At 46.9% G+C, this 25614-nt stretch overlaps 1 protein-coding gene across 3 annotated transcripts in view; it reads left to right on the top strand.

Annotated features, from left to right (window-relative positions):
* GABBR2 (gamma-aminobutyric acid type B receptor subunit 2) overlaps positions 1-25614 on the top strand; it is a 363159-nt gene that overhangs the window by 298972 nt on the left and 38573 nt on the right. For all 3 annotated transcript variants that reach the window (XM_082403891.1, XM_082403890.1, XM_082403892.1), the window contains 2 exons: positions 320-427; positions 9631-9753. In XM_082403891.1, the coding sequence (XP_082260017.1) occupies positions 320-427; positions 9631-9753 (231 nt within the window). The remainder of the gene's footprint in view (positions 1-319; positions 428-9630; positions 9754-25614) is intronic.

The following is a 25614-nucleotide window of genomic DNA, read 5'->3' as shown; positions in this document are numbered from 1 at the left end:
TAGTGGCCCCTCAGTGGTCCTGGGGGCCCTCTGTGCCTCTCTCTGTGACTGGCTCCCTCTGGGCTATGGGCCCATGAAAGGCAGGATTTGAATCTCATATGCCTCTGCGCCTAGGGCCCTGGTCTGGCGAGTGGCCAATAGAACTAAGCATCTATCAGATTGAAATGTGGTTGAAGGACTGTTGATGCTAGTAAAACTCTACAGTATGTAAAGTAGAGCATCTGTCCCCATCTAGAGTCCCCCTGTTGGGACACTCTCCTAAATGATGAAGTCCGTCCCCCGGGAGATGTTAATGCCTCTGTTTTCTCATGGCCTCTAGGTCAGGACCTGGATTCTCACCGTGGGCTACACGACCGCCTTTGGGGCAATGTTCGCAAAGACATGGAGGGTCCACGCCATCTTCAAAAATGTGAAAATGAAGAAGAAGGTAATGCCTCCTTCTGTTGCAGGGTGTTTGCAGTGTTCATTTAGTATTTATTTTTAAAAGATTTATGAGGCACCTACTGTATGCCAGGCACTGGGCTATTTGCTGGGGATTCAAGCTAAACACAACCCTCTGCCCCTCCCCGCCCCAGCCCCCAACACCTTCAGCCTCCTGGGGACATCAGACAGCTAACAAAGCATTTACGATGCACGGTGATAAGGGCTGGTTGGGTGCATATGGGGGATACTGCGGTATAGCACCCAGGGAGGGCTTGGTGTAGGAAGTGACACCTATGCTAAAACCTGGAGGGTGAGTGGGAAGCAGAGGCTGGGCAGTTTTCCCCCTCCCAGAGGGAACTGTGTGCACGGAGGCCTGGGGAAGGGAGGGGTGTGTTCACGTGGCTGAGGGGTTCATGGGGAAAGGGTACAAGAGGCAGCCACAGGGGAAGGCAGGAGCCACGGTAAGGAACCTGAACCTTAACTTGTGGGCAGTGGGGAGCCCTTGAAAGAGGAGAGTGAAACAGGGCAGGGGCCTGATTTAATGCTTCCATTTTCAAAGAGGCCCTTAGAGGACATGAGCCCTTCCTCCGTGTGGGAGGAAAGCAGTTGCCACCTCTGTGGTTGGCTGTAACCATCATGTTGATTAAGCTTGACTCTTAGGATGTAGTCATAGAGAAACTTTCCCCGCACTGTCCTTGTTAACTCTCCCGATGGCTGGCACTCTTCTCCCCTTGCTCCTAGATAAAAATTCGGGCAAGTCTCATGACTCTGAAGGTCCTCTGGTCAACAGCTAATATGTGGAGTCCATCATAATATTCAAAACCTCAAACTGCCTTCAAAGGCATCGCCTCTTCCTTCCCCAGCTTGGCCTGAAGCAGCCAGTCACCTGCCCTGGGAGAAGGGGTGCGGATGGGCTGCTTCTCTCTTTTGTCAGGCTGAGTTTTTTCCCCATCCCATTCCCAAGGTTTCTGAACCCTCTAGAGTTGGGGCTTTGAGTGGTGGAAGGGGCAGGAAAGACCTCACTTGCCAGGAGCTGCATCCATCTTGCTGGGCCTGGCATTGGTTAAGCACACCCTTTAGGCTCTCATGGAGTCCTTTTGTGGAATTTTCAAAGCCCCCATTACTGGGATTTACTCTCCTGGAGTGCCCCCGACATGGGTGAAATACTCCCCCCATTGGCCATCTGTGGCTCCTTCCACAGACATATGGCAGTCCCCCACTCCTGGGCCCGCCCCTCCAGCTTGCCTTGGGCAGGCCACACAGCTCTGCCTGGCCCAGGGCCCACACCTGGTGCTCAGGAAGCACTCACACATCCTTCGCTCCTACAAACTCAAGTATTGTGGCTGATCCCACTTAGCCACTTCCCCTCTTCCGCTCCATCCATGGAGCAACTGGCCTGTCATCCTCCCATGGGTTTCTCAGGCAGGAGTGAGGCATCAGCTCACCAGGTCCCCCAGGCTGCAGGGAGCCCTAGCAATCAAGCCATCTGAGTGCTCTCCTTAAGCCTCCCTCTTGATTTGAGGTCAAGGAGGAAGCATACCCCCCCATCGTCTCACCTGGGGATGAGGTGAGATAGCATCATGACTCATCTTTCCAAAAATCCTCTTCTTGATTCAACTCTACCCACCCACACACACACACTTTTTAAACCCCTGATGTGTGTATAACCCATTTACAGACATCTCCTCTGAAAATCCTGCACTGTGATCTCATCCCACTCTGGAACGTGGTGCCTATTGTTCCAGTTCTTCATCCCAAACTTGCATTTGCCATCCGATTACCTGGGTCATAAGCCATCATGCCTGTGGCAGACAGCAAGTGAGCCCGAGGTGGTAGGGCCAGCAGACACAGCAGGAGAGCAGGCTTCTACTCCCTGCTTCACTGCTGACCCGCCATGGGTCTTTCAGCAAACCTCTTCATCTTTCAGGGCCTCTGTTTCCTTATCTGTAAAATGGGGAAGTATTGAAATGGCATTGTCTCCTGAGCTGTGATTGTGCCTGGTGCCCAGTGGCACCTCTCACTCGTCAGCCTCACTGCCTGCCCCTTTACTGCCAGGGAGCTGCTCTCCAGATGGGGGGGTGTCCTCCCTTCTCCACCCCCTGCCCCACACCGGACCACCTTAGGACAACTATGGGCTGCGTTTAGAGGGAGGAAAGAGCTCGGCTCTGCCACCCATTGCCTGTGCTCACCTGGAAGGCCTTCCTCTCACTGGGCCTCAGGAGCATTTGTGACAACTCCCTTCTGTCTGTAAGATGAGGAGCCTGGCCACCTGGTCCTTCTCAGACCAGGATGTGGCTGCACATTACAATCAAATGGGAGCTTTTGAAAACTACAAGAAGTAACCCAGCCCAGCCCACACCTCCCGGGCTGGAGCTGAGCATTAGGAGTTGCTAGACCTCCCCAGGTGATACTAATATACAGCCAGCGTGGAAAACCTCTGCTCTAGATCAGGGCGACTCCGAGTGCAAGCGCTACCAGCAGCATTGTTGGCATCACCTGGGAGCTTGTTAGAAATTCTCTCAGCACCCCCAGCCCTAAGAATCAGGTTCCTGGAGCCCAGGAACGTGTGTTTCCACCAGCCCTCCTGGCAAAGCTGATGCAAGCCAAAGTTTGACAGGCACCACGTGACTTCTTGGGCCCCTCCTGCTCTGTAGCTCTGCCATTTATGACAAGTCCATCCTGGTTTTGAAGAATCACAGTGTTAGTCTCTTTGTGTCAATATGTAATTCATGCATATTATTATTGGCAATGGAGAACTGGCCTTTATTTTCTATTACTCATGTGATCACTAAGCAAGAACACTCAGATTGTCTGGCAACAATTGACAAAACATGCCAGGGAAGACTTCAGGAGTTCAGTTGTCTGAAAGTGCCACGGGAGTTGGGGCTGTGATGTGGCCACAGCTGCTGGGCTGCCTGGGACAAGGGGACAAGGGGACTCTCCCCACCCCGGGGGTCTGGGCAAAGTGAGAGCCCAGGCAGGTGGTGGGCCCAGGAGTCCAGGGAGGGGCCTGTCTGAGAAACTGCCAAAGGCTTTGAATACAAGATTTGGTCACCAGTTTAGTCTGTTGTGAAAATGATTTAGGCCAGGTGAATACAACTTTCCAGTGTGAGACAGTTTTTGCTCTAGGCTTTACAGTTATTCCAGGAAAAGCCTTGTGGTGCTACAGCTGAGTATCATTTATCAGCCAAATTAGAGGAGGTTAAGGGTATAGAAGAGAAATTTATACCTTTCACAGATCAAAAACTCAAGTTGGGAACCAGATTGTTTTTAAAGGGTTGTGGCAGTCGCAGGTCAAAGCTGGTATTGAATTCTCCATGACTCCAGCATTTTACATAGCCAAGGTTGGTTTTTACTGTCATTGTTTTGTTTTATTGGTTTTTTTTAAGTTTAAACTTTTTTTAAAGTGAGCCTCTTAATTTATTTTTAATGTTTTTTCTTATGCACTTTTAAAAATTTATTTATTTTACTTATTTACTTTTGGCTGCATTGGGTCTTTGTTACTGTGCACGGGTTTTCTCTAGTTGCGGTGAGTGGGGGCCACTCTTCCTTGCGGTGCGCGGGCTTCTCATTGTGGTGGCTTCTCTTGTTGTGGAGCACGGGCTCTAGGCGCGCCGGCTTCAGTAGTTGTGGCACACGGGCTTAGTTGCTCCGCGGCATGTGGGATCTTCCCAGACCAGGGCTCAAATCCGTGTCCCCTGCACTGGCAGGCGGATTCTTAGCCACTCTGCCACCAGGGAAGCCCTTAATCTTTTTTTTACTGACACATATACAAGATTTACCTAAATCTGAAAATGCAATCTCACACTTCTTTTTCAGTCTTTTTACCCTTTTCTTCCTTCCCTGTCTCCCACCTCATCCTCCCCCACCCACCATGTCACACCCTCCCCAAACACACATACACAAACTTCACCCCATATGGCTACATTTTGAAAGACATTAAAGAAAAAGAAGCCTATTAAAGGAAGTATTGACATGTGGTGACTTAATGCTTCTAAATTCAGTATTTTTATAGTATCAATCGTAAAATCTTGAATTGAGAAGCCTCACTACCACAGTCTTTTTTTTTTTTTTAATTTATTTATTTTTGGCTGTGTTGGGTCTTTGTTGCTGCGCTCAGGATTTCTCTAGTTGCGGTGTGCGGGCTTCTATTGCAGTGGCTTCTCTTGTTGCAGAGCACGGGCTCTAGGCACACGGGCTTCAGTAATTGTGGCTCTAGAGAGCAGCTCAGCAGTTGTGGCTCACGGGCTTAGTTGCTCTGAGGCGTGTGGGACCTTCCCGGACCAGGCCTTGAACCTGTGTCTCCTGCATTGGCAGGCGGATTCTTAACCACTGTGCCACTAGGGAAGCCCACTACCACAGTCTTTATTCTGCCTCTTACTCTTACTAGGACCAAATTGGAACATTGAGACTAGAGCGGTAACTCAGAGACGAGATCTGTTTTGGGGGCAGATGTTTTTTGAGGACAAAGAAACTTCACTACATATATGACTTGATACGGTTGCAAATAATAACATAGGGCCATCCTCTCAGACCTTCATCCAGGCTCAGCTTCAGGAAAATGCCAAGAGAGTGTCCGTCATCTGAGTGACGGCAGGAAGGCAGGGCCGCTGGTTGTACAACTCCAGGGGGCACCATTCACACTGTATTCCCTCTGGAATGGTGTCCCTGGAAGTAGGCAATAAGCTGGTCCTAGTAGAAGGCCAGTCTGAATCAGTCAAAATATCTGAAGTTTTTTGAAGAAATAAAGAAATGCCGTTTTCCCAAAAGAAGTTGTTAGCCAACTTTTCCTGTAAGAGTCAGATAGTAAATATGTTAGGCTTTGCAGGCCATACAGTCTCTGTCACAACCACTCAACTCTGCTACTGTAGAACGAAAGTAGCCAGAAGCAAACACATAAACAAATAGATATGACTGTGTTCCAATAAAACTTTATTTACAAAGACAAACAGTGAGCCAAATTCGTAGTTTGCTGATCTCTGCTCTAAACAACCATGGGAAGTGATGTTTAATAGTAATAGCTAACATCTGTTGAACAGTAATTGTAAGCCAGGCTCTGGTAATCTAGTGGTTTGTGTGGTCATCGTCCCCCATTGTGTAGATGAGGAAACTGGCTCAGATGGGTTAGGAAACTTACCAAGGTCTTCCAGCTAGTTAGTAAGATTCAAACTCAGATCTCTTGCCAGAACTGGGTGCTTAATCGTTCCTGGGTGCCTTCACTCTCATCTCTCACTCAGTGAGAATGGAGCACAAGTAACCTCCTAGCCTCAGAGAGAGAACTGAGTTTCATGGCATCAATGTGCACTGACATAACCAAGGAAAGTTTGTGCAGCTTTTGAAGAGAAAGCTGCAAAATAAGAAAGGAAGTCAGGGAAGCTGAGGTGAGACTAGAGACATGGCCTTGCCTAATTCTAGTATTCTATGGTGCTCAGACTTTGTAGGGTTAGGTCAGTGCTATTTTTTAAATTTAAATTTTTAGATCTTTTTTAGAAGATTATTTTGTCACCTCTCTTTAGCATTGTATTGTGTGTACATATGGGGTATTTGTATAATTATTCATTATTAGTCTCCCCCTATCATGCATGCGCTATGAATGTAGGATATTTATGTTTTGCTCACTGCTGCAGCCCTAGTACCTAGAAAAGAACCTGATTCAGAGTAGGCACTCAATAAATGTTCCTGTGATTAATAAATCAAATGTGATCCATAACTACTTAGACTAAATCCATTTAGTCACAAACAATGGTCAAGTGCCAGGCTTTGGAAATGGTACCAAAAGGAAATTAGACATGTCCTCTCCTGTTACTCTCAGGATCTTCCCACCTTGGGTCCATCTGTGCAATGATTAGCCCTGAGTCTAGCGGAGCTGAGGTGCAGTATCACACTTTGCCCCTAGATGTCACTGTCCTCCTCATAAACACAGAACCATGCATTCTCAAAATCCAAGTAATGGTAGCCACACAGCCCATTTGTTGAGCATCTTCTCTGAGCCAGATGTTGTGCTAGGTGCTTTCCATACATCATCTCATTTCACTCTTATACCAACTCTGCAGCTTAGAGCTCACGGACCTCACTTTTAGAGGAGGAAATAAGCCTAACAGAGTCATACAGCTTGATCAAGATGACATTTCACAAGAGCTGGGATTAGAGTGAGGTCTTCTAGATCCACAACTGTGTTCTTTTTTTGCACCATGCTTAGGGATATTACATGAGCCTCCCCACTCCTTGCCATTTTACAAATCAGAAATGCAGAATGAGAGAGGAAGTGATTTGTTAGGGTCACACCCAGGTCACAAGGGATGGAGCCAGGACTCCAGTCCAGGTCCACATAATCCCAGGTCCTGTCTTTCCACTGCCACTCTGCTACCTCACACTTCATACTTGAGACTTAAAATTGGGAGGACTTGACTCTCATATTTACCAGAGAGAAATTCTGATGCTCATCTTCTGTGCCGCGTGCGTGCCTTCCCCATTCAGGCAGCAGCAGGAGAGGTGCGGCATCCACTCAGAAGGGAGGTCTCTCCCCTGTAGGGGCTCACTGAGGGTGGCCCCAACCCATGTTTCTCAGCCCTGCCCTTCAATGTACTACTTCTTGTCCAGTGTAGACTGTACATTCCCAACAGACCTGAGGTGTGGTGTGCTGGAGTGTAAGGTGGTCCGTACTCCTGTCTGCATGAGCTCTCAGGAGGAGGCCAGGAGAAAGTGGTACTGCTGAGCAAGTTCAAGTTCACTGCCTCCTGGGAGTTAGACTGTGGGGAGAGTAGTACCCCTTATGTCTCATGGGAAAGACTTGGCAGAGAGGGAGGGACCTGGAGGTGCTGGCACTTGCTGGTTGGGGAAGTTTGGGGAGGGGGAGAGGACTGAGAGGCTGAGGCCCGCAACTCTGCCTGCCCGGTGTTTGTGGCATCTGCATTCTCCTGTCTGTCTGGTAGTCACTGCTCTGGATCAGGCCTCCTCCTTCCTCATCAGGACAATGGCCCCAGCTCCTAACTGGCCTCCTACTGCAGGATCCCGCCTCAGGTTCACCCCTTAATGCTGCAGAGCTCCCCATCACGCTGATGCTTAAAGATGCTTAAACCTCCAGTGGTCCCACATGAGGCTCCATCACATGTCGTGCAGGCTCTCTCCCTCCAGCTAGCCCTGTTTCCAACCACCCCCAACCGACCCCATGCACACCCAGCCACACAAAGCCTCTCACAGAAAGAACAGGGTGTTTCAGATGAAAGAACCAGCACCTACAAATGCCTGGGAAAGGATAGGAACCTGTGGCAGGTGGTGCCTTATAGGAAGTAGAACCTGAGCCCTAGGCAGGAGACAGTGACCTTGAACTTGCTCAACAGCACCACTTTCCCCTGGCCTTTTCCTGAGAGCTCATTCATTCTCCACACGTTCCTCAAGAAAGTTTGAGAGCCAGCCCCTGCACAAGGCACCAGGGCACAGAGGGGAGACTGGATGGTCACTGCCTCGGTTCTGATAGGAACACAGTTGCAGCATGGGCCCCATGCAGGGCACGCCCGGATTCACAGAGGAGCAGCTGCTCAGGCTCAATGTTGAAATCAGGGTAGGAGGGCACCAGCAGAAAGGTGGGGGAAAGTACTTCCAGGGGTCAGGTACAGTGTGTGCAAATGCCTGGGGCTCAAACAGCCCTGGGTGAGCATCAAGCAGGGAGGCCCCTTCCAGCCTGTCCTCCAAGTCCTAAGCTCCTCAGGCATTTCTTGCTTTTGGCACAATTTCTCAAGGCTAACAGGGAGCTGCTTGGTTCCCCTGAGGGCAAGGGTTAAACCAGGTTTCTGCAAGCTATCAGCGGTGCACTGAATGCTTCTGAAAAATCTCAGAGGGGGCTTTGCCAGTGCCCCACCCCCAGGTAAAGTGGTCTTAGTGGATTTGATCTCTTTGGCAGTAACTCAGCAGTACTTTCTTGTTCTTTTCACAGTTTGGCCACAGAGAAGTCTCTTGAGTGTCTGTTTCTCCTTTAAGGATGGCTTTAATCATTAAAAGCCAGACCTGGCGATATTTCTTAAGCTTCTGCTTCAGTTTTGTTTATTTTTCTATAGTCTTTTCTAGAACAACTTCATCATATTAGCTTTTGTTTGGCATTGGGGCGGGGGGTGAGGACACATAAACGTGCAGTGAGTGAAATACAGGTTAGCTTTGCCCCTGACAGCATTTGTCCCCAGGCCAATGCCCATCAAATGGACATAAAGTGGGGTGGGAACTTCACAGTGTAATAAAGATACCCCAAGCTGCAAAGTGGGATGGGAGTTATATTTCTTCTTTATATATTCCTTCATCTCAATTCAACCAGGCAAACTTCTAAGTATCGACTGCATGCCAGGCCCTGCTAGGTGCTGAGGGCAAACAAATAAATAAAACAGGCTTCCCTTTTGTCAGGAGTTCTCCAGTTTACTGAGGAGGGCAGATGTGTATACAACTTAATATAGCATCTGGTCACTGTAGAGCGTGGTAGGTGCTGTAAATGTTTGAGGATGTGCACTCTGGAGAGAGGAGGAGCTTGGTTCCAATCTAGGCTTCACCTCTTAGTATCTGTATTCCACTGAGCAAGTTACTTGGCCGCCAGCACTAGCCTCAGTTTCTTCATCTGAAAATTGGGAATAATAATAGTATCTGCCTTTGTATGAGATGCTGTATGTAAAACAATCAACCTAGAGGTAGGCACAGTGTAAGTGTTCATTAAATGTTAGCATTTGTATTTATTCTCCTTCTTGTAGTTACTACTATTACTATTCATAATTATAAGTATTGAATGTATTAAGTATGATTAAGTATGGGAACAGAGTGCTATGGGAGTAGTTAGTTCTGCTTTGGGAGTTAAGGAGGCTTCGTGGAGGAGGCGAAATGAATCTGGGTCTCTAAGGATTATTTGCCACATAGAAAGAAGAGAGTGTTCCAGACAAAAGAGCCAGCACCCACAAAGGCCTGGGGTGAAAATCACAGCAGGGCCAGAACCTGGGAGTCCTCAGATTTGACTAAGTATATGTGTGTGTTTGGGGCATGGACAAGCCAAGCTCATGAAAGGCCTTGAATGCCAAGCAAAGGAGCTTGGCTGGATTTATCCTGCAGGAGATGGGGAGTCTGAGGAAATTTTCAAACTGGGGGTGATGCCATTCAGTCACCCACCTGACCTGGCCCCTCGGCTGCTGTTTGGGAAGCTCTCTCACGTCCCTTCTGCCCCTGCCCTCTCTGCAGATCATCAAGGACCAGAAACTGCTCGTGATCGTTGGGGGCATGCTGCTGATTGACCTGTGCATCCTCATTTGCTGGCAGGCTGTGGACCCCCTGAGAAGGACGGTGGAGAGGTACAGCATGGAGGTAAGCACCTGGCACCAGCGGGAGGGAGGCCTATGCTGCTCCCAGCCCCCCAGGGGACAGCAAGGCAGCACATCTCCTTTACTGCCCCAGGTGCGCTTCTTGAGAAGAAATCGAGGTGGTTACGGGGAAATCATCATAGGTCCACGGGGGTCCACATTCCCTATCAGGAATGTCTCATTATTTCCGTTTCCTTCCATTTGAGACATATATTATTTCAGGAGGGCCAAATATAAGGTCTTCACTCCTGGAAAAAAATGGTGAAAGAGTTTGTCTAGGTGTATTAATATATGCAGAATTAAGGGGAAATGTTGGGTCGTTTAAACCAGTATATTCTCTACACATTGTAGAAGCCCCCATTTACATGATCCATCAGCCTAGAAATTACATTGCATTTTTAATCTCTCCTTTAAAGTGAGCTCCCTAAGGAGTGCTAGGAGGGAATAAACACTCTGATAGCTCCTTCTAGTTACTCGAGGATCTTCAAAGTGATGTGTTGCCAAAAAGAAGAACCTTACATAAAAGTACCGTTAAATATATATTTTAGTAGTCTTGCGTTGGGCCTTGCTCTTAACTCACACTGGTCTTCCTAGGATGCTCCAGTTAGAGAAGTTCAAGATTAGGGAAGTTGTAGTTTTGTCCACTTTCTCCCAGAAGTGTTAAACATGCCTTTGTCGGAAAGAGCCAGCTGAACAGCAGTGGCTGTACAGTACGATTTCCCTACACGGTAGCAGATTCTATTGAGAAAACTGGAGTTTTCTCCAGTTCTCTCACTGCACTATTAGGGAAATCTTTTTGTGGGATTTAGTGTGAATTTTATCAATAAAACTAACCTGGAAACAGTCATTTTATGCGTTGAGGACAGAGGTTTTTATCCTTCTGGACAAGAAGGGTTTTCTAGCAAATAAGATGCCAGGCCTCGTTTGTCTCGAGACAGGCAGAGGGTTCGCTCAGCCCAGTAAGAAGCTATGCAGTCGGAGCAGTGGCAGAGAACGCTGTTTACTGACAGCGCAGATTTAGGGGAAGGACTTAAGGCTGTGCGCCTCCATCTCACTGCCTTACGTGTCCATCCTGGGAGGAAGCGGGACTCCAGACAGGCACAATCAGACCTGGCAGAGGACAGACCTGCGCTGGCTGTGCCCATGGGCCAAGGGGGCAGGAGCTCAGCTGAGGTCACTCGTGCAGACGGACTGTGGCTAGAGGGGAGGTGACATCTGGTCATCACTCATCTGCACAGTTGACGAAGGAGCAGACCTACCCCCAACTCCATCCCAGGGGAATTCACCACCCACCACCAGGATTTGGAAATCCAGACAGGCTATCAACAGGAGGAAGGGTTGTTATTGGCTAACCGGGCCCCCTGGCTAGGGAGAGCCTGGTGTGATGATAATCACAAGCAATAATGCTAATAACAGTAATAGCAGTGGTGATGCTGGTAGCTAGATGTGTGTGTTAATTCACTGAATCCTCGCAGTAACTCCGTGGAATAGGTGCTATCCTGAACTCCATGTTAATGATGAGGAAACAGAAACCCAGAGAGATTATATAAGGCACCCAAGGTCACCTAGCAGGTTAGTGGCAACACCACCAACTATTGTCTCACCCACTCCCCCACCCTGCCTTTCAATACACGACAGCACTTCGTAGTTTTCAGGTGTATTCACAGACCCTTGGTCACTGGTCTGTGAAGTGGGTTGGGCAAAGAAGTGTTTTCACATTTTGCAGACGAAGCCTAAAAATAGGTAACAGGCAGACTGAGCGCCCAGGATATCAGAGAAGGAGAAAAGGCGAGTCAGGCGGAGCCCATGGGAGGACCTGGAGCTGGGGCGGAGGGGCAGAGAGCAGACCCCGCTGGGTTGATGCTGAGCCCAATGGCAGCCGACGAGGCAGGACACTGTCACCTCCGCTCAAGGTTAAGATCGGGGCGGAGCATGCACAGGATCCCCTGGGATCTGGCTGTGGTGGGAGAGGCTGCAGGGCTAGAGTCGGCCGACTCTGAAAATAAATCCAGGAAGCCTGTCCCCCTGGACCGTTTACAGGAGGTAGACCTTGTGCAGACCATAAGTATGAGGGACAGTTGGCTACCACCCACCTTACCTTTCTTCCTTGCTCTCTGTAGTAAGTACTGCTGCTCTCCATGGCTCCGCGCGTACAACCCAAGCCCATTCCAGACCTTCCAGGGAATGGTTCTCAAACTGAGGAGCAGCCGGATGCCACGGAAGTGCTTCTCTGTGTAGATGAGGAAACTGAGCCTGGGAAGGAAGGGGGTCCTGCCCGCGGCATCCAGACTTTAGAAGGGGGGTGGCTGGAGGAGAGCCACATCCCTGGCTCGAGTTCCCCACACCTTGTCTCTGTGTTTCCCTCCAAGTATCTGCGGAGATTTCTCTCTGAACCTTTCCTGGCCTGATCCTCGTTTCTCCTCTAATTTTAGGGTTGCCCTGTCATTCTGTTGCCATGGTAGCAGAACCTTTGATTTGTCGACCCACAGCCCTGTCGGTTTATTGTCATTTTTCCACCAAACATCGCTAAACTGTCAGTTGATTTCCCTCAGACCCTCCTCTGTCAGACTCAGCATGACGGTTGAACAGTGTGCCCAGGGGCTAAGGGGTCCTAACTTCTCCTCGAGGGGCTGTTTGCTCCAGAACCCCCAGTGAGAGAGAAAGCTTACGCTTGGGGGAGAGGTGATCAAAGATCTCTGTGGTCTGTTCTCTCCTCCCCTCAGACCACACCTACCTCGAATGCCTTTGGTCACTCTGGACACTCTAAACACCTCAGGATTCCAGTCACAGGCCTTGCTCTGTGTTGCACTTTCAAGCCTTTGCCCGTGCTGTACCCCCTCCCAGAACCTTCTCTGACAAGTAAATGAACTTCAGTTCCAGGCCCCTGTATTAGCCAGTGTGTTCCTGAGCGCCACCAGATTTAAGCGCCTGCTCTTCCCCACTCCCGTCCCCAGCATCTAGGCGTCCCCTGTCAGGACACTTAGCATGCTGCTCACCCCTGCTGAGTGCATTTCTGCCCCACCCGGCCCTCCTGGGCCACATAGATCACTCTCCCGCACCACCCAGCCCAGCACCGCCGCGTGCAGGGAGACCTCACCTCGCTGGGGAGACAGAGGTGAGCACAACAGCGTGACCTTGAGCTCATGGGGCCCACCAGCTAGTGGGGGGCAGACAGTAAACACGCAAATAAGCACAGTCACTTTAGATTGCACAGGTTCTGATAGCAGCTGGAAGTAAATAAACAGGATGCAGGGTTTGAGAATAACAGAAGAGTTCCAGAATAACTCGTGGAAGACATTCTCTCAGTGCAAGTGTCCAGGGAATGAAACTCTGATTCTGGAGTCCGACTGGAGGCATCCCGGCTCCACATTTATTCATTTGTACATAATAAATATTTATATAGCACTTGTCATGTGCTAGATACTGTTCTAAATACATGATGTTTATCATTTTAAAAGAGTTTTTATACTTAACTAATAGACTTTATTTCTTAGACCGGTTTTAGGTTTACAGAAAAATTTAATAGAAAGTATAGAGAGTTCCCATATATGTCCCACGCCACACCCCATGGTTTCCCCCATTATTAACATCTTGCATTATGTGGTATGTTTGTTACAATTGATGAACCAATACTGGCACATTATTATTCGCTAGAATCCATAGTTTACATAGAATTCACTCTTTGTGTTGTACATTCTATAGATTTTGCCAAATGCATAAAATTATGTATCTACCATTACAGTGTCATACAGAACAGTTTCACTGTCTGAAATATCCTCTATGCTTACCAACCCCTGGCAGCCACTGACCTTTTACTGTCTACATAGCTTTGCCTTTTCCAGAATCATATAGTTGGAATCATACACAATGTAGCCTTTTTAGACTGGCTTCTTTGACTTAACAATATGCATTTAAGATTCCTCCATGTCTTTTCATGACTTGATAGCTCATTTCTTCTTATCAGTGAATAATATTCTATTGTATGGATGCATCACAGTTTATTTGCCCACTGAAGGACATCTTGGTTGCTTCCTATTAATTAATTATAATTAATTAATATATTAATATATTAATTAATAATAAATTAATAATAAAGCTGCTATAAGCACTTTTGTGTAGGGTTTTATGTGGACATAAATTTTCAACTAATTTGGGTAAATACCTAGAATCAGGATTGCTGGATCATATTCTACAAGTATGTTTAGTTTTGCCAAACTGTCTTGCAAACTGGCTGTACCATTTTGCATTCCCATCAGCAGTGAATGGGAGTGTCTGTTGCTCCACCCTTGCCAGCATTTGGTGTCGGTATTTTGGATTTTAGCCATTCTAATAAGTGTGTGGTAGTACCACATTGTTGTTTTAATGTACAGTTTCCTAATGACATATGATATGGAACATCCTTTCATATGCTTACAGTATTTGCCACCCATATTTCTTCTTTGGTGAGGTATATGTTCAGATCTTTTGCCCATTTTTTAATTAGATTGTCTTCTTATTGTTGAGTTTTAAGAATTCTTTGTCTGTTTTGTTTGTTTGTTGTTGTTGTTTTTGGCCGCACCACACAGCTTGTGAGATCTTAGTTCCCCAACCAGGGATTGAACCCAGGGCCACAGCAGTGAGAGCACCAAGTCCTAACCACTGGACCGCCAGGGAATTCCCTCTTGGTATATTTTGGATACAAGAACTTTATCATATATATATTTTGCAAATAATTTCTCTGAGTCTATATCTTGTCTTTTCATTCTCTTAACATTGTCTTTAGCAGAGCAGAAATTTTTTACTTTAATGTAGTCCAAGTTAACAATTTTTTATTTCATGGACCGTGTTTTTGGTGTTGTGATCTAAAAACTCATTGCCAAACCCATGGTCACCTAGGTTTTCTCCTGTTATCGTCCAGAAGTTTTATAGCTTTGTGTTTTACATTTAGGTCTATGATCACGTTTGAGTTAATTTTTGTAAAAGGTACAAGGTCACTGTCTAGATTCATTTTTATGCATGTAAATGTCTAGTTGTTCCAGCACCATTTGTTGAAAATACTGTCCTTTCCCCACTGGATTGCGTTTGTGTCTTTGTCATAGATGAGTTGACTGTATTAGTGTGGGTCTATTTCTGGACTTTGATTCTGTTTCACTGATCTATTTGTCTGTTCTTTCACTAATCCCACACTGTCTTGATTCATAGTTTTATGGTAAGCCTTGAAGTCAAATAAGTTGAATAATATCAGTTCTCTGACTTTTATTCTTCAATATAGTGTTGGCTATTCTGGGTCTTTTATAAAAAGTCTCCATATAAACTTTAGAATCAGTTTGTTAATATCCACAAAGTAACTTGCTGGGATTTTGATTGGGATTGCATTGATTCTGTAGATCAAGTTGGAGAAAACTGACATCTTAACAATATTGTGTCTTTCTATTCATGAACATGGAATCTACTTTGATTCAATCTACTTTGGTTTTTTTTTTTTAACATCTTTATTGGAGTATAGTTGCTTTACATTGTTGTGTGATTCAATCTACTTTGATTTCTTTCATCAGAGCTTTGTAGATTTCCTCATATAGATTTTATATGTATTTTGTTAGATTTACACCTAAGTATTTTATTTTGTTTTTGGTGCTAACATAAATGGTGTTGTGTTTTTGTTTTTGTTTTTGTTTTTACAAAAGTCTTTTGGATCCTACAACCTTGTTATAATTGCTTGCTAGTTCCAGGAGGGTTTTTGTTGATTCTTTGGGACTTTCTACATAGACAATCATGTCGTTGACAAAAGGACAGTTTTGTTTTTTCCTTCCCAAACCATATGCATTTTATTTCCTTTCTTGTCTTATTTTTGTATTAGCTAGCACTCCCAGTACAATGTTGAATAGGAGTGGTGAGAGAGAACAACCTTGCCTAGTTTCTGATCTTAGAGGGAAAGCATCTAGCTTCTCAACATTAAACATGATGTTAGTATATCATTTTTTTCCTAAATGGTTTAAAAATATATACAAAGTGGTTCTGCTGTCCAAAGCTGAGGGTGCCTTTGGGGAAGTGACAGGAAGGACAAATGATGACACAGGCAGAGCCCGGGTCATTAGGGACCTTGTGTGCTAAGCAGAAGAGTTTAAAATTCAAAATTAAAGACATTTAATCAGGGAGTGACATGATCAGATTTGCCCTGGCTGCAGGGTGAGAACAGATGAAGGGGTGAGGCTGAAGGCCCAGCAGTGGCTCAGAGATGGTTTCTGCAGTAATCCAGGCAGGAGCCGATGGCGACCTAAAGCAGGGCAGTTGCAGTGGGAACAGAGAGAAGTGGGTGGATTTGAGAGATAATAAGGAAGCAGGAGTGACAAGGCTTGGTGATTGATTGACTCTAAGGGGGAAGGAGGACAGGGAGGCAGCAAGGGCAATGCCCGGGTTTCTGGGTGGGTGGTGGATGGCGGACCTCATCACCGAGGTCAGGTGCAGAATGAGGAGCGGGTTTTGGAGGGCATGTGAGGGGTTCATTTCTGGGCAGAAAGAAGATTGGATGCAGGGTCCTAGAGCACAAGGGAGCAGTTTGTCCAGTAGATAGAGATTTGGGGGAGGGGCGGTTAATACATTGAGGATGGGAGCTGTGGGGATGAGTGTGGTCACCCAGAGAGTGGGTACAGTCAGAGTGAAGACGTCCTGACTGGAGCCCGAGGAATAACTAAGCAGCGATGGGAACAAGAGGAGAAGCCAGGGCAGGGGACTCTGATGTGGTGGTCAGTAACAAAGGAGGTAGCCAGGAAAGAGAGCTGCCCACAGATAGGGGCAAGGGAGAGAGAGCTGTCCCTGCACGGGAGGAATTTGAAAAAGGAAGGAGGGGTCTCCAGAGATGAATGCTTCAGACCAAGGCAAGGACTGACAGGCTCCCTCACCCTCCACCCCAATGACTTGGCCCCGTCCTCAGTACTCCTGCATTGCACCGTGCTTCCTCTGCTTTACGGAGTCTGATGGGAATATTGGCTGTTTCTGCATTTCACAGGTAGCAGGGGTGGATAAATCTGCCAAGTATGTTAAAAAGGTTTTTAAAATACAATTTATATTCTTGGGAAAAAGGGAAAAACTCTCCTTTTTTGTATACCTACGATACTAGAGACGATGGTAAATAGGTATTGGACATACGGGTGTGGGGTTCAGGGAGAGGTGTGGGCTGGAGATGGAAACTTGGATGTGGTCAACATATAGATGACACAAAGCCTTGGGTGACAGCACTGGTGGGCATTTAGATGGAGACAAGAAGGGGACCAAGGACAGACCCTCAATTATTCCCATGTTTGGAGACCCTGGAGGTAGAAGGGAAACAGCAAAGGAGACCTAGAAGGAGAAACCATAGAGACAGAAAGAAAATCAGATGAGTCTGGTGTCTAGGAAACCAGATGAAGAAAATGTCTCAAGGAGGAAGTTTTGATGAAGCGTGTCAAATGCTACTTTTAGATCAAGTAAGATGAAAGCCAAGAATTGACACGGTGTATGTGTGTGCATATACACACACACCCATATGGGTTTTTGGTTTTGGTTTTTGGGGTTTTTTTTTTTTGCTTTTAAGGAAAATAATTTGAGATAATTTCCCCTGAAGTGAAAGCAATGCATACTGATGGTGTGAAGACAGCCTGTGAATCTAGGTGGAAGGGTTCTTTGCTTTTTCCCAAGCCTTTCTTCTCTACCAGGCCACCACCTACGCCTCCACCTGACCATTCTGAAATGGTTTTGAAATGGAGAGGAGATGGCGGACGGCACTAAAGACCGCCAGTGTTGAACCCCCGGAGAGCCCCAGGCAGCCACTGAGGCTGCCTCTGCTCCCTGAGCCTCCCCCCATCTGCTTCCCAGGCAGGGGGCAGCAGAAGCAGAATCACGTGCAGTCGGTCACCCACGGGAGCTACGCGTGTGACGTTCACTTACAGAAATGGCAGCAGGCTGTCCACACCGGCTGCCAGGCAGCTCGCTTCAAGAACCGCCTGCGCTCTGGGTTCTGTGGTTTTCTGGCCGTTTGGGCAGTGACCAAGTAAAGGGCAGTTTGGGACAGAGGAGTATTTCAGACTTTCCTCCATATTTCATGCTTTGACCGTGCTTTTTGAAGCAAATGGGGGATTTGGAAGCCATGGACTGCCCTTGGCTCTGAAACTGGCATCTTATTCCAGTTATGTTTCTATGGAAATGGATATTGGAAGAGGCAAATACATAGAGTTTTAAATAATTTTAACTCTTATCTTCTGCCTCCCTCTACAGTTGCTCTGAAAAAAATCCAATCCTAAAGCAGACACTTTCAGAAACGTCTGGTATCTTCATAAAGCTTGTCCAAGCTCCATCTCACACTATTTATTTTGAAAAAAGAGACATCAGAATGTCCAGGGTGAGGGGCATGCTAAGGGTCAAGGTGCACCCTGCTCTCTGGGCTGCCCATGGGCAGCCTGGTGGCCCAAGGCTTTGATGCCAAGGTCACATTCCAAGTGATGGGTCATCGCCACCAGCCCTGAACAGTAGGACAGGTCTCTCATCCATAGTCATCCATGGGGTTCTGGATGGCCGTCCTCAGGCCCAACCTGGATGCAGACCACGCCCCAGGCAGGGTAGTGGGACTCTGCAAGGACTTCGGGTGGGTTCGTTAGCTGAGAGCCACCCCAGTGAGCCTGACTAACCCCTCCCAGGAGAGGACTACACCACCTGATGTTCTGACCATACCATTCTGCTGTTTAAAGTCCTCCCCATCAGCTAGAGGATGAAGCCCTCACTCCTGAGCAGTTCAAGGGGACCTCGATGAGCCGGTGACCTGGCCTCATTTGCCTCCCCTGCCTCATCTCTCGGCCCCTCCCTCGCTCCCTGCGCTCAGCTCCCCTTATTAATGGCACTTCTCCAAAACGTCACACACTCTCTCCCCCCACGCCTTTGTATTTGCTGTCCTCCTCTACCCAGAACACCCTCCTTCCCACCCCAATACCCCATCTTCATGTAAAAAATTCCTACTTGACCTTCAAGAGGCAGTCAGAAGCCTCTTCTCCAGGAGCATTTGGAACAGCGGGCTGCCTTGGATGCCTTTGTCTAGGCCCCCGCCTCACCCTGTTGGCCCCCTCATCTGGTCACAACAGTGGTAATTATTTGTCTGTGCACCTGGCCCCTCCTAGTCTGTGACCTCCTCAGAGGCCAAGGCCATCCGTGTGTCCCCAGCACCCACTGGCAGGGTCTGGCTCACAGTAAGTGCTCGGTAAACATTTATTGAATAAATTGTTCCCTCCACCTAGAACTCTCTCCCTATGCCTCCATATGTCCGAATTCAACCCATCTGTCTGGGCCCATTAAGCCGGCTTCTCCAAGAAATGTCTTTGCCGAGCTGCAATTTAATTTAATATTACACCCTCACCTTTTATCAAGGGCCCAATTACGGGGCTAAAGCTGCCAATTGAAGAATGATTCAGCATCTTCTATAAAAGGCTACTGTTCAGTTTGTGACTTAATGCCCCTGAGATAAAGATCCACAGGATAGATCCTCACAGACTTTAGTGCCAGGAAATGGGCTGTGCTTCCCCAGCACCACCTGCCATGAACTTGTATCTACTTCCTTCCTTCAATCAAGCAATCATAACTGAATAAGCCACTCTGTTTTCTTTTTAACCTTGGCTGCCAGAAAGTTGGAGCCAAATTCAACACTCAGCCGCAATAACCATCTTTTCTCAGGTTCCTGGAGGATTATCTCGCCTTCTGATCGTTTGTCTTTATTTTTAATTGTCCTGTTGTGTTTGGGCTTTTATTTTGTGCTGCCTCAGCCCCTTTGGGAGAGGAGGCAAGGTGTAAGTTCCAGATTAAGTTATTAAAATGAGAATGCTAGATGAGATTTAATTGGAATGATATGCCAGAGAGACATTTTAAGGATGCCTGCAGACAACCTCCTTCTGGCAGGGGTCCCAGCTGCAGTCGGCATTGTGGACCCCATGTGTGGACGGACAGCTCTGACGGCCACAGCCAGGTTTCTGGAACATCTTGCCTCAGAAGGCATCTTAGGTCCATGGGAGACTGCAGTGTATTTCAGGTTCCTTATTGGCTTCCCTAGTGTCTTCAGGAGGTACTTGGGCTCCAGAGGCCCCTCAGGACACAAAGCAAAAGATGCAGAACGACTGCACCAGGGGACAGCCCTGAGGCAAGAAATTCTCTGGTCTCTACCTGTCCAGATGCTCTGCAGGGGGTGGGCTGTTTACTAGGGACTTTCAAGTGCCATGGAGCAGAACAGCTGGAAAATTATCTGCAATACTGGCTCCTTCTGACCACTTGTGTCTTGGTAAAGCCATTCCAGTTCTTGAGCAAAGACTGCCTTTAAATTTTGATGATTTTCCCCCATGTCCATGTTGGCAGAAACACAGGCTGTGGCACCCACGGAAACATTCCCTCTTTTTTGGGGGGCCTGTTGTGTGCTGCGCTCAGCCTCCCTCGAGGACTGCAGTCTGATGGGCAAAATTAAATGCACACAGGGTGGGCTGTCGTCTTCTCCATGACACATGTCTCCAGACTCTTGGTTTTACGTTTGACTTACTGTGCTGAGATACTGGGCTTACTTTTCTAAAATATGAGCCAGGATCGTGTTTGGATGTAATGTGTCCCTCAGAAGGTGAAAAGTGAGAGAGAACAGGGTGTGCTAGGTTTTGCTGTGGTAACAACAACAGCAACAAAACTCAGTGGATTAAAACAACAGAGACTTCACTCATCATAGCACTTGTTCGTAGAGGATCAACTGTAGCTTCCGCCCACAGCATCCTCACTCCAGGACACAGCTGGTGGGGCACCTTCTGGGACAGTTTTTGTGGCAACGGGAAAGAGTGTATGGCAAGTGACTTTTAAAGCTTCCACTCCAAACTGCCATATGTCACTTCCACTCATATTTCATTGGCCCTATCATGTTAATTCTCCATGCCTGGGTTCAGCGGGGCAGGAAAGAGCAGTCCTACTATGTGCCCAGGAGAGAAAGAACCAGGTATCGATGTTCAGCCATAATGACTACTGTAGTGCCTCCCATCCACTTCCTAATCACTGTCACAGCTGCCGCGCCCCCATTCGAATGTGAGCTCCATCAGAATAGGCAGGGAGCAGAGTTGTATATTATTCTCTGCTGTATCCCCAGCACCTGCAAATGTGCCTGGAACACAGTACACACTCAATAAATAATATCAGTTGAACAATTGAATGAAGCCAGTCTTAGGGCAATTTTATTATGAGATCAATGAGATATTCTCAGAGAAGTTCTGTGCTAGTCCTGCATACTCTACTGTTGAATCCTATTCTAATCCATCACTTCTGTCCATCTTCACTGCTACCACCAAGGACCAAAGTACCATCATCTCCCACCACCTCGCATCCCAGAGGGGTCACTATGAGGCAGAACTACAGCTGACACACAATGGACAACAGGGATGATGAGTAAAGAACCTTTATTGTGTAGGCCACTAAGTTGTTGTTTATTGTTATTACCACAACTTGATAAGCATGTTCCCTCTTCCACTCATAGCCCCTTCCAAGCCATTCTCCATGGCAGACATATATCTTTTCTTTTTTTTTTTTTTTGGCTGCATTGGGTCTTCGTTGCTGCGCGCGGGCTTTCTCTAGTTGTGGCCAGCGGGGGCTACTCATCATTGCGGTGCGCAGGCTTCTCATTGCGGTGGCTTCTCTTGTTGTGGAGCGCAAGCTCTAGGCACGCGGGCTTCAGTAGTGTGGCTCGCGGGCTCTAGAGTCCAGGCTCAGTAGTTGTGGCACATGGGCTTAGTTGCTCCATGGCATGTGGGATCTTCCTGGACCAGGGCTCAAACCCGTGTCCCGTGCACTGGCAGGCAGATTCTTAACCACTGCACCACCAGGGAAGCCCTATCTTTTTTTTTTAAGATATAATTCACATACCATAAAGTTCAGTTTTAACATGTATACTGCAGTGTTTTTTAATATTGTATATTCGTAAGGCTGTACAACCAATCCTATCTAATTCCAGAAAATTTTCATCACCCGGAAAAGAAACCCTGTTCCTTTTACACATCACCCTCTGTTTCCCCTTCCCTCCAGCCCCTGCCAACCACTAATCTACTTCATGGCTCTGTGGATTTGGCTACTCTGGAGATTTCATATCAATGGAATCATACAATATGTGGCTTTTTGTGTCTGGCTTCTTTGACTTAGCATAATGTTTTTAAGGTTCTTCCATGTTGTAGTATGTATTGGTACGTCATTCCTTTCTATGGCTCAGTAATATTCCCCTGTATGGATATGCCACATTTCATTTGTCCATTCATCAATTGATGGATATCTGGGTTGTTTCCACTTTTTGACTATTATGAGCAATGCTGCCATGAGCATTTATGTACAAGTTTTTATGTGAACATATGTTTTCAATTCTCTTGGGTATGTGTGTGTGTGTGTGTGTATATATAGAGAGAGAGAGAGAGAAAGAGAGAGAGAGAGAGAGAAAGAGATGGGTAGAATTGCTATGTCATATGGTAACTCTATTTAACATTTTTAGGAATTGCTAGACCATGCCACAGTGGCTGCACCATTTTACATTCCCACCAGCAATGCATGAGGGGTCCAGTGTCTCCATATTGTCACCAACACTTGTTATGTATCTGCCTGGTTGATTATAATCATCCTGGTTGATTATAGGTGTGAAATGGTATCTCATTGTGGTTTTGATGAGAATGACTGTCAAATGACTAATGACGTTAAGCAACTTTTCATGTACTTATTGGCCATTTGTATATCTTCTTTGGAGAAATATCTACTTAAGTCCTTTGCCCATTTCTAATTGAATTCTTTATCCTTTTGTTGTTGAGTTGTAAGAGTTCTTTACATAAAGATAGGCTAGATTTGTGGTTTTCAATCCTGGCCACATCACCCCAGAAAAGATCTTTTTCAAGATACTGGTACTCATGTCACACCCCCCAGAAATTCTGATTTAATTGGTTTAGAAAGAAGCCTGGACATTGGGATTTTTTAGAAATTGCCATGGGTTCTGGTGTGCAGCCAGGGTTGAAACTTTCTGAACCAGAGCCTCACCAACCTATAGGAAGGGCCCAGGACTGCACTTTGGATACCAGAGTTAGAAACAGACCCAGGACAATACATTTAAGGCTAAAAAATGAGGGAAGAAAAACCTGAATCCAAGAAACCTGAAGTCCACATGGCCCCTACCAACCCTTACCCCAATTCCCAGCTAGAGACTGTGATGGTGACAAAGGAAATGCAGGCTGGGGGGTGAGGCCTGGGAAGGTTCACACGTGTGGATCCCACAGAGCTGAATGAGCCCCTCCAGTCTCATGTTTTCCTGAAAGTCCTTGAATCATCATTTGAACACTTGTTTCCCCAGTGGAAGTCAGAGAGCAAGGAATAGGAAAGAAGGAAAAACTACGAGATTTCTATTTCTGTAGCATTTTTCATTGCAGTTGAGAGGCAGAGGGTGAGCAAATTGCAGACCAGAACTTTAGGTGGGTTAAAAAAACAGCTGCAGGAAGCCACCAACCACAGAAACCAACAGGGAAGCAAGGGGCAAGGGAACCACAGTGTCAGGGCACCTCGACACCCACAGTGGCTCTGCAATAGAACCGTTGGCCACTTGGTGCGATGTTCATTATTTTCTGCCACTGTTTGGCTTGGAGTGTCTCCCTAAAGTAACAGTGAATTAAACTGCAAATACTGAGTCACTTTGACCTTGACATAGGGTGGAACGCTTCACGCGACCCACAGATGCTCAGTTCAGTTCAGAAGACACTGACACAACCTGTGGGCCCCTCCTAAGAGCTCAGGGGACAGCAATATCATCATCCCAACTCTCAGTGCCCAGCCCACCCACTCCCCTGCCCTTCTCTGGACTGGGTCCCTAACCCCAAGTCTGTCCCACTTGGGTACAGGTGCTCAACAGTTGGCAAACACATACTGTAATAATAAGAGTGCCTCGCATTTCTACAGTATGCACAGTTTACAAAGCACCTTGACAGCCCCTTTTTAGAGATGAGGAAACTGAGGCTGGAGAGGTGAACTGACCAGCCTGAGAGGACCTACATATTAGAAAAATACCCAGCCCAGGCCATGTGGTATTAGATGACTTGGAATCAATTCTGCTGGGATTGGTCTGTTGGTTTATTCATACTTCCTGCTTCTTTTTGCATCAGTCCCGTGTTTTACTTGGGGTTTTTTTGTTTGTTTTTAAATTTATTTATTCATTTATTTATTTTTGGCTGCTTTGGGTCTTTGTTGCTGAGCGCAGGCTTTCTCTAGTTGTAGCGAGTGGGGGCTGCTCCTCGTTGCGGTGCGTGGGCTTCTCATTGTGGTGGCTTCTCTTGTTGCAGAGCATGGACTCTAGGCACGCAGGCTTTCTCTAGTTGCGGCGAGCTGGGGCTACTCTTCGTTGTGGTGAGCGGGCTTCTCATTGCGGTGGCTTCTCTTGTTGCAGAGCTTAGGCTCTAGGCGCGCGGGCTTCAGTAGTTGTGGCACACGGGCTCAGTAGTTATGGCTCACGGGCTCTAGAGCACAGGCTCAGTAGCTGTGGTGCACGGGCTTAGTTGCTCCGTGGCATGTGGGATCTTCCCAGACCAGGGCTTGAACCCGTGTCCCCTGCATTGGCAGGCGGATTCTTAACCACTGCGCCAACAGGGAAGTCCCTTGGTTTTGTTCTAAAGAAACATTTTCTTCATTGATGTTTTCAAAATTATTAGCATCCATTGTGCATAGTGTTCTCTTATAGATATTTAAATCTCTCTCACATCTGTGATTATCTGGTTGATATTTCATTAAGAGTGAAGCACTTGTGAGCAGATGTTCAAACCCAGCAAATTCAGATCTGAGAGCACTGCTTGCAGGTCCAGCCTCATCCTCAGTAACTGGTCTGCTCAGCCTTCATCCACGATTCCAACAAAGCTGCATTATCTTGGTAGTAACAATAGCAAAAATAATAATAACAGAGCTTTTGTTGAGTTCATACTATGTGCTAGACATTGTTCCAAGGGCTTTCCTTTATCAACTCATTTAATCCTCACAACAACCCCATGCAGTAGTTACCATTATTATCTCCGGTGTACAGGTGAGGAAACTGAGGCACAGAGGCATTGAATAGCATGGCCACAGTGACACAGCAAGGAAGTATGTAGCATTTAGCTCATAGTGGTCAAGCAAATGGACTCTGGAGTTAGGCTTAACTTCTGATCCCAGCTCAGCCACTTACTGTGTGAAGTTAGGTAAGTGTCATGGGTTGAACTGTGACCCCACAAAAGATATGTCAACATCCTTACCCCTAGAATCTGTGAATGCAACCTTATTTAGAAGAAGGGTCTCTGCAGATGTAATTAAATTAAAAAATCTTAAAATGAAATCATCCTGGATTACCCAGATTGGCCATAAATCCAACAAGTGTCATTAAAAGAAGCAGATGAGGAGAGGACACAGACACCAAGGAGAAGGTCACTTGAAGATGGAAGCAGAGATCGGAGTGATGCAGCCACAAGCCAAGGAATGCCTGGAGCCACCAGAAGCTAGGAGAGGCACAGCATTCTCCCCTAGAGCCTCCAGAGTGAGCGCAGCTTTGCTAACACCTTGATTTTAGGCTTCTTGCTTTCAGAACTATTCAAGAATAAATTTCTATTTGTCTTAGGCCACCCAGTTTATGGAAATTTGTTTGGCAACCCTAGGAAGCTAGTACAATAAGTGACAACTTCTGAGGGCCACAGTTTCTTCATCCATAATACAGGTCTAGATACTAATAATACCCACCTCATAGGGCTTTCGGGAGGATTAGAATGGACAGTGTGCCTATAATGGACACACCCTGTGCCCAGCATATAGAGAGCATTCAATGAAGGTTAGCAATTATAAGAGCATTGTTTATTACCTGTTCCTCGGCAGCCCT

Source organism: Balaenoptera borealis (assembly GCF_965194805.1).
Source record: "Balaenoptera borealis genome assembly, chromosome: 8".
Lineage (NCBI taxonomy): Eukaryota > Metazoa > Chordata > Mammalia > Artiodactyla > Balaenopteridae > Balaenoptera > Balaenoptera borealis.
The sequence above is the reverse complement of the archived record's forward strand: the minus strand, read 5'-3'. Positions and strand labels throughout refer to the sequence as shown.